This window comes from Mustela nigripes, chromosome 7 (assembly GCF_022355385.1).
Source record: "Mustela nigripes isolate SB6536 chromosome 7, MUSNIG.SB6536, whole genome shotgun sequence".
NCBI lineage: Eukaryota > Metazoa > Chordata > Mammalia > Carnivora > Mustelidae > Mustela > Mustela nigripes.
This window is the reverse complement of record NC_081563.1, coordinates 83,275,965-83,293,552: the sequence shown is the minus strand read 5'-3', so window position 1 is coordinate 83,293,552 and position 17,588 is coordinate 83,275,965. Positions and strand designations below refer to the sequence as shown.

At 44.5% G+C, this 17,588-nt stretch overlaps 1 protein-coding gene across 4 annotated transcripts; it reads left to right on the top strand.

Annotated features, from left to right (window-relative positions):
* Positions 1-2: 2 nt before the first annotated feature.
* Positions 3-16,555, top strand: MFSD9 (major facilitator superfamily domain containing 9). Of its 4 annotated transcripts, XM_059406356.1 has the most exons (7): positions 3-228; positions 4,522-4,609; positions 5,992-6,035; positions 6,149-6,278; positions 9,242-9,451; positions 12,798-13,468; positions 16,268-16,555. In XM_059406356.1, exons 1-7 carry the CDS (start codon positions 58-60, stop codon positions 16,295-16,297), a joined length of 1,344 nt encoding a protein of 447 aa, XP_059262339.1. In that variant the 5' UTR covers positions 3-57; the 3' UTR covers positions 16,298-16,555. The 4 variants fall into 4 exon arrangements, with proteins under 4 accessions (XP_059262339.1, XP_059262338.1, XP_059262337.1 ...); XM_059406355.1 differs by having other exon boundaries at positions 9,299-9,451; positions 12,798-16,555; XM_059406354.1 differs by having other exon boundaries at positions 12,798-16,555.
* Positions 16,556-17,588: the final 1,033 nt, after the last annotated feature.

Below are 17,588 nucleotides of genomic sequence, written 5' to 3'. Positions count from 1 at the left end.
AGCGGCCGGGGGCCGCCCGGCAGCGGCTTCGGAGGTCGGCGCCCCCGACCCATCCGCATGGAGTCGGGGGTGCGCCGCGGCCCGGCCACCGCGGGGGGACCGGCCTCGGCGACCCCGACGCCAAGGCACGAATTGGGGGCCGGGGCCGGGGCTGAGGCGCGGGCTCGCGGCCCCAGTGCCGTCGGAGCCCGCCGCTTCCTGCTCTGTCTTTACCTGGTGGGCTTCTTGGTGAGTGCGGGGGCTGGGAGCGAAGGGCGACTGCGTCCTGGACCTGGAACCCGATTGGGGGTGGCTTTTTTCTTGAAGCCCGAGTGGTTGAAGTCTCAGCGAGGGCTGGGAGCCTGCGATCTCTGCCTGGTGGTGCCTCCTTACCTTTCAAGCCTCTTTTTGCCCCCAAACCTCTTTCACTCTGCGCCAGGTCACATTGCTCCCTTGCGGAGCCCAGTCCGCGGCTCCTCTGCCCCTCCTGCGATTTAATGCGCCCCCAGCACCAGCGTCTAGTGTGATTGAGCCCGGGCTCAAGGGTGACCCCAGGTGTTAGGTGCTGTGAAAGGTACAGAACACGCAGAGTGGATAGCTGGGCTCCTGAACAAGTTTGAGGGCCGTAGGTATAGTAGGAGTGAATACACGGGCCTTTTTGCCAGGCCCGGTCAGCGAAGTCACTGTTGATGACCTCACTTGGGCAGAATTAGGCACATTTTCATTAGGGCTCCTGATAGACTGAAATGTTTAAAAATGCAAACCATAGTGAATTATACCTGTTTCTGCCTTTCAACAAACTGTTTATTGGGCTAAGCAGATTTGTTCTTTATCATGATGTGTGTGTGTGTGTCCTGGTTTAATAAAGACAATTAATTATGAATTTTCCCCACTTAAAATGGAAAGCTTAGAAAGATGAATGTATGATAGGAGAAGTCATCCATCCATCCATCCATTTATTAGTCATAGAATTTCTGAAAACATTTTGTGTTGCCAGGGCTGTAGAGCTCCAGTCCCTGTAATACACAGTCTCTGCCAGGAAGAACTTAAAGTCTTACCAGAACGCTGTGTTGGTAGCTCATAGGCCATTATCTGCAGGAACCCTAGATCCAAGTACTCACTCTTCTTCTTCCAAGTCTAGACCCGGTTCAGTTGCCCTGGTTGTGAGCTGGTCTAGGTTAGGAGAGAACTGGGACGAGGACTCAGTAGGATTTCCTCTTTGCTGGTGTCACTGGGTAAAGACTGCCTTTGGGGGCCTTGAATAGTCTGCAAAGGCCCTAGGTCATGGCAAAGAGAAATTACTATTTTCTGCCCAGATGCAGGTTAAGACCTCTACTCTCCAGTATATTAGCCTCACTAGAGTTTGGGTACTGAACCATCAGTCTGTAACCATCCTTCTGTAAAGGTTTAATGTTGACTTAATAGTTGTTAAGACAATGATGAAAGCATTTTCCAAATCACTGTAAACACCACATCATGAGGCACTCAGGAGGGCTCCGGTTAACCTTGCTTCGCTTAGCCCCCATGGTTAACACTTCAGGTCAGAGCCTGGCATTCCTTAATCTTAGTTCAGTTTTAGAGTGCATGCAGATGCCTCTTCCACGTTCTATTCCAGCCATCCGCAATTCAAAACTATTGATGGTGAGTCGCCCTTGACATTTCCGAAGGGAGTTGGCTGCCATCCACCCTCTGGTAGAAGCTGGGGACTGTCCATCGGCTACTGCCTCCCTCCCTCAGACAGTACTACTATCTGGTTCTGCCAGATGAGAAGAATTTGAACCCTCACCTGGAAAGTCCAGGTGGGGACTTCAGAAAAACCAACATGACCTAAAATTCAAAATAGTTTGAATGTTTTAAATGAATCCACAGGCCATTCATTATAGTTGATCTTTCAGTACAGATTAGAATATTCACATCATCTCCTGTGTTGTGTATGAACTGTGCACACAGCAAGTATAATTTAGCAAGCCTGATGTAAAATTGTAATAATTTGTTCAAGAGAGTTCTTAGGTCTCTAATATGTTCAGGGTAAAATGTAAGATTTCCCAAAAGTTAAAAGAGAGTAGGGATTTTTTTCAAATGGAAAATGTAAGCAATTAAAGTATGTGCAGCTTTGGATATCCTTGTAGGATCTAATGGCTCTTTGTTAGGTAACATCTAAGGAATATTATACATAACTTAGTTATTACTTTTATTATATATAGAGAGATGTAAAGACCCCCTAAGACTTTTGGGGAAATGGTTTCAGATTAATAAGAGAGGAAGGAAACAGGATTAAAGAAGTCATTTGCCAAAATGTTCTGTTTTTAGTTCTCATCTGGGCTTCCAGGTTTTAATTTGTTTAAGAAGGAAGATGAAGAGGACCTTCTAGGCCCCTTTTGGTTAGCATTGTAAGATGGTGCTAAGACCTATGATTTCAATCCCTTCTTTCCTCCAGATACAGAGATTCATATTTTATTTCATCAGCTGTAGTGAAGTCTCATTCATTGTTACTGAGGCAGTTTGCTGATCAAGAAATATTTAGGTTCCTACCCTGAAAATCCTGAAACTTCTTAGTGTATTCATCAGTTTTTGTAGAGAGATGTAGATGTTCCATGAAAGGTTTAAGTGTCCCCTCTCGCCTGATTTCCTTATAAACGGTTACAAGCACATGACCAGTTGCCACATTCAAAATACATTCAAAGCCGGTGGTTTTGAAGAAAATGCAGATTCACAGCAAGAGAGGAGTTGCCTTTTCTGGTAAGGGGAAGACGAATTTAGAGCACAACTTCCTGAAAGACAATTCTAGAACACCAGCATCCATGGAAATAGTTAATCCTTTTCAGGCTCACAAAGCATTAAAATAATACTGATCACCAGTTATTACTTATGAGCCTGTTTTCTTATTACCTACCATAAATTGCAGCCTACTTAATTATTTCTCTCCCATCCTTTACTTGAATGTTAAATAACAAGTCATACTGCGAATTTTTTGAAAAAGAAATCTTTTTGGACAATTGAGTTTCCTTTTCTGAAAGATGCAGAAAATTCATTAGGTTGCTGATGTATTTGGGGTCTTTTAAGTGATAGCGTATATCAGTAGGCTGATGAAAGAAGGCTGAGAGCCCCCAAAATTTAAGTAATCTTAAAATCAAAATAAGCTGTAGTTGAGGTAGTATAAATTTATGAACTACTTGAGAACACTAGATAGTAAGTATATGGCCATTTAAAGATGTAACCATGGAAAAGAGCCACTGAAAAGTACATTTAGAGGTTCCTGTTTCTAAAATTAGGTGAATGCACAGCCACCAGGAGAAGGGACAAGCAGAAGATTAACTGTGGGCCCCAAAGAAAAAATGTTTTTCATGCATTTCTTTCTATTTAAACCAGATTGATTATAAGGAAAGGAATTCTAGTTGAATATAAAGAAACCTGTGTGTGTGTGCAATGTGGTTTCCTTCTTCTACTCCAGTTGTTGCAAGTATCCAAGTGAAGTAGGGATGAGAACAAAACTTAAAGGAAAAATTAACAATCCTTCTGTTAACTCAGAATGCCTAGCAGAAAGGATCAGTACTTATCCCTAGGACTGAAGAAAAGTGAAAATATATTTGAACTGCTGTTGTGTGTTAGATCTGTCTAAATCATTACATCTTTTAATGGACTTCATATTTCTACCAGACAGGTGTTATTATTACCATTTTTTGCAGATGACAGCACTGATGCTTGGTGACATTAAGTAACTTTCCAAGCACACATGCTTAGTAAGTAATGGAACTGGAACTTAGAACTGTCTGTGTAACCCCAGTGCCTGCACTTTCATTGACTTAGCTACAGAACACTGGATTTCCCCAGTACCCCATCCTTCTCTCTCCTTCCTGCTTTGCTGAGACCTTCTTTTCGGGTATTATTTTTAAGGCTATAAGCCACAGATTAGTTGCCTTCCCTATCAGGAGGAAATTCATATTATGAAGCAAATGCTGCTTTGTCAAGAAATAGGTATTGGGGCACTTGGGTGGCTCAGTGGGTTAAAGCCTCTGCCTTCGACTCAGGTCATGATCCTAGGGTCCTGGGATCAAGCCCCACATTGGGCTCCCTGCTTAGCAGGGAGCCTGCTTTCTCCGCTCTCTGCCTACTTGTGATCTCTCTCTGTCAAATAAGTAAATAAAATCTTAAAAAAAGAAAGAAAGAAAGAAAGAGGCATTATCCCTGCCTCCTTTCCCACTTCATTACACACAGACATTTTTTGTTTTTGTTTTTTATTGGAAAAACTTCTATAGCACATCCTCCTTGAGCATTAAGGATCAATCACAAGGAAGCTAAAGTTGCAATGATTCTTGGTCATGGTGGTCAGGCATTTATAGGTAGCAACTGTTAAAACATTGTATTTTGATTCTTTGATAAGTTTAATCCGATGGGTATAGCATACTGTAGAATTACGATTTCTTGTTTCCTCAAAATTAGATATTGGTTTATGTTTTTAATCAGTTTGTTATTAGAATTACCACTTTAAGAATACCTAAGCATCAGTTTCTAATTTGAGTTGATCAGTGTTTTGTTGTCTAGGATTTGTTCGGTGTCAGCATGGTCGTCCCTTTACTGAGCCTTCATGTCAAGTCTCTTGGAGCAAGTCCAACAGTTGCTGGAATAGTAGGTAAGTAGTTAATATTGTACATTTCAGAGCACCGAATTTTCAATCCTCTGGACTAAGAACCTAAAAAAAAATCAGTCTTGATAGCTGAATATCATCCAAAGCTAAATTCAAAGTGGGCTAAAAGGAATTTTTAGAATACTTAGGAATGTTACCCTGGAGTGAATATAGTTCATCTTTTCCTATACTACCTGTGTTCAGAGAGTTGTTGAGGGTTAGCATCATTTCTTTGCCCTCACCACCAGTTACATCACAGTTCCTCCCTGAGCCTCTCCAAGGAGCTGGCTGTGTGTGTCAAAGGGTAGGTACAAACTCCTGCCTGCGGGAACCAAAGAAATGTAATCTACAGAAATCAATTCACACAGCAAAGGGTCTCAGGGTGAGGCTTGACCACCACCAGTGCATCTTTGGGGGTTGTAGGGTTTCTCTGCCTGTGCAGCATAGAACCTCCATCTGAAAGTCCCTGATTTACCAAAGAGACAGGGCTTAGCAGGGTTTAGGACTATGCCAATTAATAAGGAATTGTTAAAAGACTAACAGCCCTTGACTATTCGCAAGCTGGATAAGCAGATGTTGGGAGATTGTGGTGGACACAGTATTTGGTAAGTCCTGCATGCCATGACTTGTATTTCCCTTGGAAAGTAGAATTATACCAGCCCCCACAGTGGCCCAAAGGTTTTTGTGAAGAGCAGAAGGGACATGTTATGTGCTATAATGGAGGTAAAGGCACTCTATAAAATTTTGTCAGTTCTTTATAAAACTAAAGCAGTTCGTAAAACCGGAATATTAGAGGCATATAAGAGGATACAGAAACTTTTAGACTTAGTAGAATTTTTGTAGAATTTGGATTTCTATTCCCCGAGTACTCTCTATTCTGTCTTCTCAGTTGGGGGTATGCATCCTTACAGAGCAGAAGCCTCTCTCAGAGACTGTGGGCAGCCCTTGCTGTAGTCTCTCTCCTACTTCCTTCAATTTTTGAGGTTTGTTTTTTGTTTTTGTTTTTTTTTTTTTAAAGATTCATTTATTTGAGAGGGAGGAGAGAAAGAGCCCAAGCAGGGGGAGTGGCAGGCAGAGGGAGAAGCAAACTCCCCACTGAGCAAGGGGCCTGATGCAGGGCTCGATCCCAGGACCCTGAGATCATGATCTGAGCTGAAGGCAGACATTTAACCAACTGAGCCACGCAGGCATCCCTGAAGGTCTTTTAATAAAAATTGTATTGCTTTACCCTTCCAACTGAAAAAAAAAGGGGGGATATCTCCTTTTTAAAAATGGTCTTCTTTTCCCCTAATGTTTTCCTGTTAATATCTGTGTAATTATTATCACATTGATCCATTTTCATGACGGGTCCAGCTGATTTTCTTGATGTTACTGATGTTTTTTTGTAGGCTCCTCTTATGGCATTCTGCAGCTCTTTTCCAGCACACTGGTGGTAAGTTGTCTCCCATCTGGCATCACATCTCGGTCACATTTGGGGGCATCTCCATGGTGGTGGTGGTTAAAGGTGGGGGTCAGAGGACTTTCTGTGTTCTTTGCTTTCTTCAGGGCTGCTGGAGTGATGTGGTTGGAAGACGGTCTTCCTTGCTGGTGTGCATTCTGTTCAGCGCCCTCGGTTATCTGATTCTTGGAGCATCTACCAATGTGTTCCTGTTTGCCCTGGCTAGAGTCCCTGTGGGTAAGTTCCTGTCCTTGGGTGCGTTTTCATTCAAAATAAACCAATTGTCTGTAAATGTATAAAGAGAGACCATTTTACCTGTCAGTGCCTTCTTTTTCTTTCTTTCTTTCTTCCTTTTTTTTTTTTTTTCTTAAGAATTTACTTATTTATTTGAGAGAGAGTGAGTCTGTATGAGCAGCTGGAAGAGCAGAGGGAGAGGGAGATAATTTCCAGCAAACTCTGCACTGAGCCACAGAGCCCCATGTGAGGCTGGATTCCAGGATCCTGGGATCGTGACCTGAGCTAAAACCAAGAGTTGGGTGCTTAACTGACTGAGCTGCCCAGGCTCTCCTGTTGGTCCCTTCTTGGTTACAGCTTATGTCAAGAGAGAATAATGGCAAGAGCGATTATAACTGGAACACCAGACGCTGCTGTTGAGGGAGGACTTGGTATCAGTCAGGCTCTGCTCAGATGAGCACAGCCACAGAGCTTGTCCATGACGGGGCCTGGAGCCTTCCCTGTCAGTATGAATCATTATACCATTGCACAGACCTGGCTCCTTCCCATCGCTCTCTCTACCTTCAGTCAGTAAGAATTTGTTAACTGTCTTTGGCCAGCGCTGTGGTTATTATTCTTCCCCTTGGCCAACTTCTGGTTTTAAAATTGGGCTTCCTGACTTCAGATGGAGATCTCCCACTGTAGCTCTCTGGCAGCCTCCCGTAAATCCGGGGGATTTACTGCTGGTCGGGGGAGATACTAGGATGACAATGGTGTGGCTCTTGGGTTAGTTTCTGTTTCTAAACTGATCTTGAATGTTCCTGACATTTTCGAAATGGCTTTTATTTTGTCCGTTCTTTGAGCTGCCGCTGTTGACTGCTATCCTAGTGTGGTGGGTAGGGAGGCCCTGTGGAAGCTCTTTGTTCTCTCTTTGCCTTTCTCAGTTAGAACCCTGGAGTTTCAGTTTCTTTCTCCCTTGACTCAATAGAGCACCAATAGACTCAGCTGCCCTGGTGGACAAGTTTGCAGCCCTGGACCTCTGCCCCTAGTCAGTTAAGCTGTTCCTTTTCACCCAATGTCCCAAAGGAACAGAGCATAAAATAAGTACTTTTAACATATGGTTGATGATCAGCTCATTTGGGATTTTCACACCATTTCTGTGACATACATCCTTACTCTCCAAGTCTTTTGAGTTAACCCTTGAAAATTCATGCTTTGCCTTTCTTTTAACTCAAAAACCTGAAAATACTTACAAAGGTCTTCACTTTAAATTTGAGCTATCATCCTAACTCGCACCCCGCCCCACAAAAAATCCAACTGATGGCTGCTGTATGTGCATTCGGAGTCAAAGTTATTGTACATACTTGGTTTGAGTTGCAGTGTTAAATATAATACACTCCACCATTCAGCATTAAGGCTGTTTGTAATTCTAAAGAACTACAGAGTAATTGGCCCTGTATACAATAGGTTGAAATTTATAGAGAAGATTAAAATGTTTTTATTTAATATGAAATGAGCCTGCTTTGAGTAGTGATAGTTCCACTAACATATGTCTTACTCTTGGCTAACAGGAGAGCTACACATAAAATTCTCTCCTGCCATGGGAACTTCTACAGTGTTTGGTTGGCCCAGGAATATGAGGGAGCCCTGGGGGAGCCTTGCAAGGGTTATGCTGTACAATGTCATGTAGGTTCAGGTCCTTGGATCTGAAGGTGAGCCTGACAGAGTTTGAAGTACCAGAGGTAGACACATGGTTTTCCCCTCTTCTCTTTATCCCCTAGCCCAGCCTCTAGAAGGTAACAGGAAGCTAGTCTGGGTCACCTTCACCACAGTCCTCCTTCCCCGGGTATGTAAGGTGAACTCAACATCGGTATCATTTCAGAAATAATTACAGGATCTCTGCTAGGCCTTTTACGAATCATCTTCCAGCCTGGTCCTTTCTCACATTAAAGGAAATAGATCTAGAGACAATCTGTCTAATTCTAAGACAGGTTTGTAAGTTTGCTTCCCATAGAGTCTGGTTATCAGGCAAATATCCGCTCTAATGTTTACACCCAGTTGGATATAGAACCCAGGAGCAGGGTGCAAGCCAAGAGATGTACAGAGTGATGCTTCTTTCAAGGAAATAACTGGAAACCATTGTGTTGCATCAGAGTTAGGAGCACGGCAGGCCGACCTGCCAGCAACACTGACTGAACTGCTGCCATGTATTGCCAGCGTGACGGGCAGCATACGGTACCAGAACCCCTCAGTCTGTTTATTCAACATATGGGGGTATGGCTACAGACAAGTCAAATACATCAGTAGAAGTATGAGGAATATAAAGCTGCTATATACACTTTAATCTCTTATTAAGTCATGTCCCACCTTTCAGTTTGTTTAGTCAACCAATTCATAAACCTCTTGCTAGGAGAAAATCAGTTGGTAGTGTCTAGATGACCCTGTCATCATGTTTTTATATTCTTCCTCACTCCCTGTCCTTCCCTGCTCTCTTCCTCTCTAGCAAGTTATCACCTGTACCCATGTACACACATACACACACTCTATGAAGAGAGGTCCATTTGTGGGGTTTTTTGCTCTCTGATCCTTGCATTATTCTCAGGGTCAGGGTCAGGATTAATGCTGAACATACAGTAGGCATGCACGAATGTTTACTCACTGAGTGAATGAATGAAGAATGATGCATCTCTGTAGAGAAGTGACCACGAATTACACTTGGCTAACAGAAAACTGGAGATACTGGGATGTCAGTGTGGACGGTGGGAAAGCAGGGGATGCAGGGCTTGACTCCCAGGAATAAGGTAGCCAACTAGGACTGTGGGGCTAGATCAGGAGTCCAGTCACAGTGGGATGAAAGTACAAACCTTAGAGGTTCAAAGAGAATGGAGACCAGAACTCCATCTGTGATAGAGATGAAATGCAAGTTCACATCCAAGATTCTTTTGGTCTGAAAAATGTTACAGAGCATGTTTCTTATCCCCTTGCAGGTATTTTTAAACATACCCTCTCCATCTCAAGGGCTCTGCTTTCTGATCTGGTTGCAGAGAAAGAACGGCCACTAGTAATTGGACAATTCAATGCGGCATCTAGTGTGGGCTTCATCTTGGGCCCCATGGTTGGTGGATATCTTACGGAACTAGAAGGTGGATTTTATCTGACAGCCTTCATCTGTTTCTCTGTCTTCATCCTCAATGCTGGTATGTTGACGTTTCATCCTAAGAAGGCTGTTTGGTTTATGCATTCATACTGACCCATCTACCTGCTTTACTTTTATCTCCTTACACTTTGTTGTTCTTAAAATAGGCAGAGTTTTTGTTGTTGTTACACTGCTATGATAGTTTCAGGTGTGCAATTTAGTGGGTCAGCAGTTCTGTACATCACTCAGGGCTCATCCTGATACGTGTACTCTTAATCCCCTTTACATTCGAATAGGCAGATTTATTTTTCAAAGTTGGTCACCTCGTCTCCTGCTGCAGACCACCTGCCCATGTCTTCCCATCATGCTTAAAGCATGTATATGTCTCATATAGCATGTGGATGGGCAAGCCCTGCCCCCCACCCTTCCATCTGCTCCAGCCACACTGGCTTCCTGGTCAGCCTCACACATGCCAGACTCATTCCCACAGGAAGGCACTGCAATTTGCTCTTTCCCCCACCTACAACATTCTTCCCACACACCTTTACTGGGTCTTTCTTTGTTTTGTTAATTTTTTTTTAAATTTTATTTATTTATTTGACAGAGAGAGATCACAAGTAGGCAGAGAGGCAGGCAGAGAGAGAAGGGGAAACAGGCTTCCCATTCAGAGAGCCCAATGTCAGGCTCCATCCCAAGACTCCATCCCAAGACTCTGAGACCTGAGCTGAAGGCAGAGGCTTAACCCACTGAACCACCCTACTGGGTCTTCCTTATCATTCAAGTGTCAAATATTTGCTTCCTTGGAAAGGCTTTTCCTGATGATTCTATTACACATAACTCCGGTTTCTTTACAGCACTTCTGAAATTATATTATCCATTTGTTTTCTTGCTTATATTCTCTCCTCCCTACCTCCCCACACATTCTGTTAGAAACTAAATGCCACAGGGTAGTCATTTTCTCACCGTTGTCACTCCTGCCCAGAACTGGCCAGGCATAAAGCCAATGTTCAATAACATTGGATGAATAAAAGAACACTTACTGGACTATGAACTCCTTGGAAGCAGGGCCAGTCGCCTAAAGCCAAGAGGATAAACCTCTTTGCCTAGAGACTGGTACCTTCCTGAGCCTTAGATAAACAACTTCAGAAACAAGAGGATTTGTTCATGTTACTCAGTTTTCCTTAAATTTAATGATAGCCTACTCTACTACATCTTTTTTAGTCTTTGTATTCAAGGCTCCAGGTTGCATGATGGATTCCATGTTGAGCTAGGATATCACACTCAGGAAACAGAGCTCAGGAGTTCAATGTAAATTGTCATACGAATACTTTATGATCTCCTGCCAGAAGTTTAACCTGTAACCTCGGCTGGGAAGTGAGGTCTGACGGATTAGTGCAAATCTAGATAAAATACCTGAAGCCCATGACTGACTGGTGTGGCCAGGTACCTTCCCACATGAAGGAATGTGATGAATGTGATAGCTCTCCAAGTCAGAAGTCAGGGTATAAACGAAGACTGTGATCATGGGCTTCTGTTTGGGATTCTCCAGCGATGATGCTGTTTAATATCATGCCCTCACCTAAGCCTGTGAGTGGATCTGAGTCAGTCAGGGATAGTTCAGCCACAAGTGTTCTCAACCGCAATGGCTAAAAATAGTAATAGGGATTTCTTGTGCATTCTTAAGAAATTTAGAGGTCAGCAGGCCAAGCTGATGCAAAGAATAGCAGGGGAGAGTGATAGGGGCAGGCCAATGGACAGTGTCTCACACTGGGCTTTGCCTTCCAGCGCAGTGACCAGTGTATTGCGTTTTTTCCCCTCAGTGACTGGCTGTTTTCTTAAACCTCTTTTACCCCTTCAGCTTCTCATATCCTCATTCTGATAGGCCACTTTGCCTGAGAAGGGCCTTTTTTATGTCTTTTGTGGCATGATTTCTGATTTCTTGGTTAAGAACTTAGACTCTGGAGTTTGATAGATTTGGATTCAGATTCTTGCTGTGCCACTTTTTAGTGTGGGCCTTGAGCGAGTTGCCTCAGTTTACTCATCCATAAAATGGGATAACAACACTCCCAGTCTTACTAGGGCGAGCCCGGGAGGTCTTGCATGCGAGCAGTTCACCCCGCTGCGTCAAGAATACTGCATGCTCAGTAAACATCAGTTGTTGTCATCATTATCATTTTTATTATTTTAATTATACTCTTGGTCTCAGTCCACGGGGGCGATAGCCCTTTCATATTTTTATCAAGATTGTGTAAAACGTCTAAGGGCCCTTGCAAAGATAAGAAGTGGTAGAAAGGCCAGGCCTGCATCCTCATGTGGTTAAGTTTTCTGTCATAAATTAGTCCCTGGTGAGTAGTCCCCCTCGACTGTGGAGAAACCACACACACAGATGTGGTTGCTGAAAACATGACAGCATGAAGCGGTCTGAAGGGCCATGGTCCAGTTGAATTTAAGTGTGGAAGGACCAAAAACTCCACAGAATGAGTTTGGAAAAAATGTCCTAGCTGGAATTCAGTTTCAAGAAATTTGGGGGCATGGATTGGCAGTAGGTCCTTCTATTTGGATGGCATGGGATACATAAAACGACCAAGGCAGGAATGCACCAGTCATAAGGGTGGAAGTAGGATTATCTGAGTAGGAATTGGGCTTCTCTGTAAGATCATACATCATGGTCTGTGAGAATGGTACCCCAAAATATTTTGAGGTGTGACTTGCAAAAGCACATGGTGGGCCCTGACAGGGGGCAGAGCCAAGCAGTTGCTTCCTGACAGGTCACTGGTGTCAAGCTGCCCCACTTCCCACAAGCCGAGGCCGGCAGCCTCTGCTCACAGAGTGAGCTTCCCCCAGCACAGTACTCACCTGTAATCCAATTGCTGTGTTTTACTTGTCCAAACCCCCTTTTAGACTTAAATTCCTTGAGGGCAGGGATGTTATAGGCCTTGTCTTGTTAATATATTCCTACTGTTTAGCACAGGCCTTAGCATTTAGGAAGCATAACTACTCAGAATGTGATGCAGTGTGGGTGGGGAGTGGATGGGAGGGTGGATGGATGGGGAGGCAAGACGGTGGACAGGCACGGAGTTAGAAAGGTAGTGAATTTAAATATACAGCATGAGAATTTCGGTACCCCATGATACAGGAAACCATCATGGGCTCTTGAGCCGGCGAAAAAAGTGAACATTTTGTAGGTATAGAATTTTTCTAAGGTGAAGAGTGGATTTCTACCATCAAAATGGAGTAGAAGTAGCTGTGGCCATGGTTAAAAACTGGATTCAAAGACAGAGGTTAGTAAATGTACTAATACAAAACTACAGCATAGAAATCTCGTGCACATACGTGCTCCTCCCCCGGATTGCGGGCACCCTGCGAGTCCGGGCGTGCAGCCGACAGATCCCATGCCGTCCTACCAGGTCTGGTTTGGCTGTTTCCCTGGTGCGAAGCTCAGCTCTCCAGTGCAGAGAAAGACCAGCCAGCGAGGAGGAACTCTGCACCCTGGGGAAGGAGAGATGGTCACGGGCAGGAAACCGCCACCCGTCCCAGGAGCACAGTCCGCACCAGACCTGCCAGGCCGCCCTGGCTGGAGTTAGCGTCCACACTGCGCGACATGAAGAGCCTGATTTTTTCCGAGATGTGGGACATCTTCGCCGTGCGCTTGCTGATGGCAGTGGCGGTCATGCTCTACTACAGTAACTTCGTGCTGGCGCTGGAGGAGCGCTTTGGGGTGCGGCCGCGGGCGGCCGGTTACCTCATCAGCTATGGCAGCGCGCTGGGCGCCCTGTCCGGCCTGGCGCTGGGGCCCCTGCTGCGGCTGTACGGGCATGACGGCCACGCCCTCCTGCTGCACTCCAGCGCGCTCACCTGCCTGCTGCTGCTGCTGCACGCCTCCGCCCGCTCCGTGCCCGTGGCCGTGCTCTGCTCCTCGCTGCTGGCCGTGTCCACTGCCGTAGGCAGGACCTGCATCACCGACCTGCAGCTGGCCGCAGGCGGGGCGCAGGCCAGCGGCACGGTCATCGGCGTGGGACAGTCCGTGACGGCCGTGGGCCGGATCATCGCCCCGCTCCTCTCCGGGCTAGCTCAGGAGGTGAGCCCATGTGGGCCCCCCAGCCTGGGGGCTGTCCTGGCCCTCGTGGCGATTTTCCTAATGTCACTCAACAGAGCCCGCTATGGTGGTGCCGGTGGTGGGAGTGACAAATTAAAACGTGAGTAGAGTGGAACTGGATAGAAGAAACCAACTCTGAGGCCATGAGGAAGGGACAGCGGCCAGGAAGGGTGGTTCCCCAGCAGGTGTGCTTTGTTGGGAGACTCCCAGGTCCAGCCTGCAGGGTGATCAGAAGTCAGAGCCTTGTCAAAGGGGAAAGTATTAAATCTTATGTAGAAGTCTCCTCTTCAAACCCTGCCGGTGGGGTTCAGATTTTCCAGGGGGAAACACTACCAGCTTCAGGACGAGAAGGTGGTGGTGAGATAACAGAAGGTGATAGGCCCTCTGCTAAGTAAAAACAGGGTAACCCATTAACAAAGTGATCCGCTGGGACACAGGCTTCGTGTCACACTGTATAAACCAAGGGTTTTTGTGCTATCAGAAGCCTAGAGATTGAATAAGCTGCTTTATTGAAATTAGCCTGTACCTTTCTCAAGTCCTAACAAGATTCTACCTGGGAGGCTGGGGAAAGATCACACGGCTGCCTCAGCCCCCAGACACTGGTTCTGGGGGCCCAGGGGAGGCCCAGAAACCTGTATTTAATAAGCGACACTTGCACTTCCTCATGGAGGTAGAAGAAGGATCATTTAGAGACATACAGGTTTGGATTCAAGTCAAAGCCAGAGATTTGGTTGTGTTTATTGATAGCTAACTCAGTTTGAAGTATTAAGATTATGTGATCCTGAAACATTACCTTCTCCCTAGATCTTAGCAGTCACGCTCTGTAATAGGAGAAGCAGGTTCATGGAGCCTGTCCCCTGTGTCTATTGCTTCGGAGGCCCTGTGCTCTGCAGAGAGCTGAGGTTGTCACTGTGGCTAGTTCTCCCTGGATATCAGGCATGAACTGCTCCCGGAAGCCAGGGCTCCATTAGGCTGCATGGGTTGGATGATGGTAGAGCACAGTGGAGAAGACAAAGTACAGGAATGCCTTTAAGAGGAGCATCTCATGCAGGTAAGAGAGTCAGGTGCCATGCCTCATGAGACAGACTTAACTACAGTATCTTATGTTGAAAGTCATTTCTTTTCTCTCACTTTAATATCATACCTGAGAACAAAAGAGCTACACACTGATCTACAGGGAAATGCCTTTTCCTAGGCCTAGGCTTAATGGTCATTACAAAAGTAGCATGCCAGGGTCCAACTGGTAGGCTCAGAGGGAAGGTTAGCACAAAAACACAGGGAAGCATTTGTGTGATTCTTGCTACTTGGATAATGTCACCTGTTAATAATAATTATATTGGAGCCGCCTCTCGTTTCCTCATGCAAACTACCGAAGTTCACATTCCTCTCATTCTTTTTCATTGGTCCACTGGGAAATTAATCTTGTTTTCAACCAACACACGTATAATTGTAAATGTATTGTATGAAAGCAGAAAAAAAAAGTTTCTCTAGTTTTAGAAGTTGTGTATGGGTTAAACCCAAATGTTTAAGATAATTAATTGGATGTCTGAAGATTGTCCTTTCTCCTATCTAGCTACAAGGAAAATACTAACTTTTTATGAAGTGTTGTGATTGTGAAGTGCTAAGTGCTTTTGAGGAAAGCAAAATATAATACAAAATGGTGTGGCCCTTAAGGAGCACACCAAATTGGCATAGAGCTTAGACTCAAAGGACAATAAGTAATCAAGGGTTTATGCAATGAAGTTGAATTTCTCCGAAGATTATCTTTTCTGTGCACTCAGAAACAGGCAAGTTTCTTAGACATTCTTTAATGTAGTCATTATTAAATTTTTGAAATCCTAGCACTTTATTTTTGAGGTTAAATAAAGCCTATAAATTTATTAAGGCTTTACAGTTACCAGATAAATGGGAATGAAAACCAGGGTTGATCTTCATATAGAGAGTAGAGAGACATTTTTGCTATTGTCCACACTCAAGTGGGTTTTTTTTTAGATAAATATTATGCAGACATACCTCATTCCATTGCATTTCATTTTATTGTGCATCGCAGATACTGCATTATTTTTTTTTTTAACCAGTTAAATTTCGTGGCAACCATGTGTTGAGAAGTTTATTTGCACCATTTTTCCACCAGCATTTGCTCACTTTGCGCCTGTGTCACATTTTGGTAATTCTCACAATATTTTAAACTTTTTCATTATATTTGCTATGTTGATGTGTGATCAGTGATCTTTGATGTTACTGTTATAATTGTTTTGGGGTGCCATGAACCGCACCCTTATAAGGTGGTGAATTTAATCCATAAGTGTATGTGTTCCAAGAGCCCCACCAACTGGCTGGTCACCCATCTCTTGCCCTCTCCTTGGCCCTCTATTTCTTAAGATGCAAAAATACTGAAGTCAGGCCAGTTAACAACCCTACAGTGGCCTGGTAAGTGTTCAAGTGAAAGGAAATGTCAGCCGATGTGGCAAACTTCCTTGTTGTCTTATTTTTAAAAATTGCCACAGCCACCCCAGCCTTCACCAACCACCACCCTGATCAACCCTGAGAAAAGACCCTCCACCAGCAAAAAGATTGACAGTTGCTGAAAGCTCAGATGGTGGTTGGCATTTTTTTAGCAATAAAGTCTTTTTAATTAAGGTATGTACATTGTTTTTTTAGACATAATGCTACTGTAAATTTAATAGACTATAGTATAGTATAAACATAATTTTTAATGTATACTAGGAAGCCAGAAAATTCATTTGACTCACTTCATTGCAATATTTAACTTTATCGCAGTGGTCGGGAACCAGGCCACAGTATCTCTGATGTATGCTTCTACCTCTCCTTAAAATGTCTGATGTGTGGATATTCCGACGTGTGTTCCAGAACCAGCAGTGTCCACGTTCCCCCTGGAGCTTGTTAAACATGCACTCACACCCCAGCACGGACCTGCTGGGAACCATTCTCAACAAAATCCCCAGCTGCTCTGTGTACACAGTAAACTTTGAAAACCACTGTTCTGTAGACAGTTTTTGTATAATTTATGGACTATGATCTCAGGGAAATTAAATCTGTTCCACTGAAGTTTGTGTTGTTTTGTTTTTTAGTCCCTGAGCAACTTCCATAATAATGTCCAAAGTATTTAGGTTGAGCCACATGAAATTGCTACTTTTCTAGGTCAAAATTACCTGCAGTTTCACATAATTCAACTTAATAGTATATGGAATCTTATTTTAGGGGCATTGAACTTGCCTCAAAAGTTTATAAAGAATATGGCATCCTTTCAGCATTTTACCAACCCCAGTTGCTAAGTTTTGTGAATGAGCCTCAGGGTTTTGGGTTCTAGAAGATTTTGGAGGGATGGTATACCTCTGCGCTCATGTCCAGAGAGCGGTGAGCAGAAATCAGAAAGGGAGTGGGGCATGTTTGGCCAGGGCAGTAACATTGGCAAGGCTCCAAAACCCAAGTGTGTGAGTCAAAAGTTAAGCCTGCAGCAAACAGAAGGGGCAAGAACCAATGGTTCTGGCTTCATAGTAGAGTCACCTGATGCCCAGAACCTGCCCTAGACCTCTAGAACCAGACTCCAGAGTGCCTCAGAGGTGAGAGTCCCTGAGTTAGATTGTGAAGTAGTTCATGGACCATGCTCAGGAGTGAGCTTTTATTCCCACAGCTGAGGGGGAGCCACTGAAGAATTCATGCTGGTGAATGCTCTGTGGACTTGATGTTAAAGATCCCTAGAGGGCAGTCATCCAAGGGGGATGGCAGGGAGAAGTCACGGGCACTGAGGGAATCAGGTAGGGCACGAAATCTGAAAGGCCTAGGGACCGTCAGCTTATGACCTCCGGGGAGGTACTGGATGGCAGAGCTTAGACAAGGTTAACTAGTAATGAGTGTTGAGACATTCTGCCCCGTCCTCTGTTAGCTGTAAGAGAACATGTGTGGGCAATTATGATAGACTGTTCCCTGCATGTCCTGAATATTAGGAGACGTCTTTTCTGTGGGACACTTTTATAAGAAGTTTAGACACCTGTGGGGGAGCCCTGGGAGAGTCAATCCGCTTAGGGGAAATTTCCAGCTTTGGGGCACCTGCTAGAAGGGATAGCTTTTTATTTGGAAT

What these genes read in the sequence shown, in the direction of transcription:
- MFSD9 (XM_059406354.1), top strand. Translation starts at nt 58, where the DNA reads ATGGAGTCGGGGGTGCGCCGCGGCCCGGCCACCGCGGGGGGACCGGCC. An exon ending in TTTACCTGGTGGGCTTCTTG is followed by an intron (nt 229 to 4,521) that starts GTGAGTGCGGGG and finishes TTTGTTGTCTAG; the next exon opens with GATTTGTTCGGTGTCAGCAT. An exon ending in TCTTTTCCAGCACACTGGTG is followed by an intron (nt 6,036 to 6,148) that starts GTAAGTTGTCTC and finishes TGCTTTCTTCAG; the next exon opens with GGCTGCTGGAGTGATGTGGT.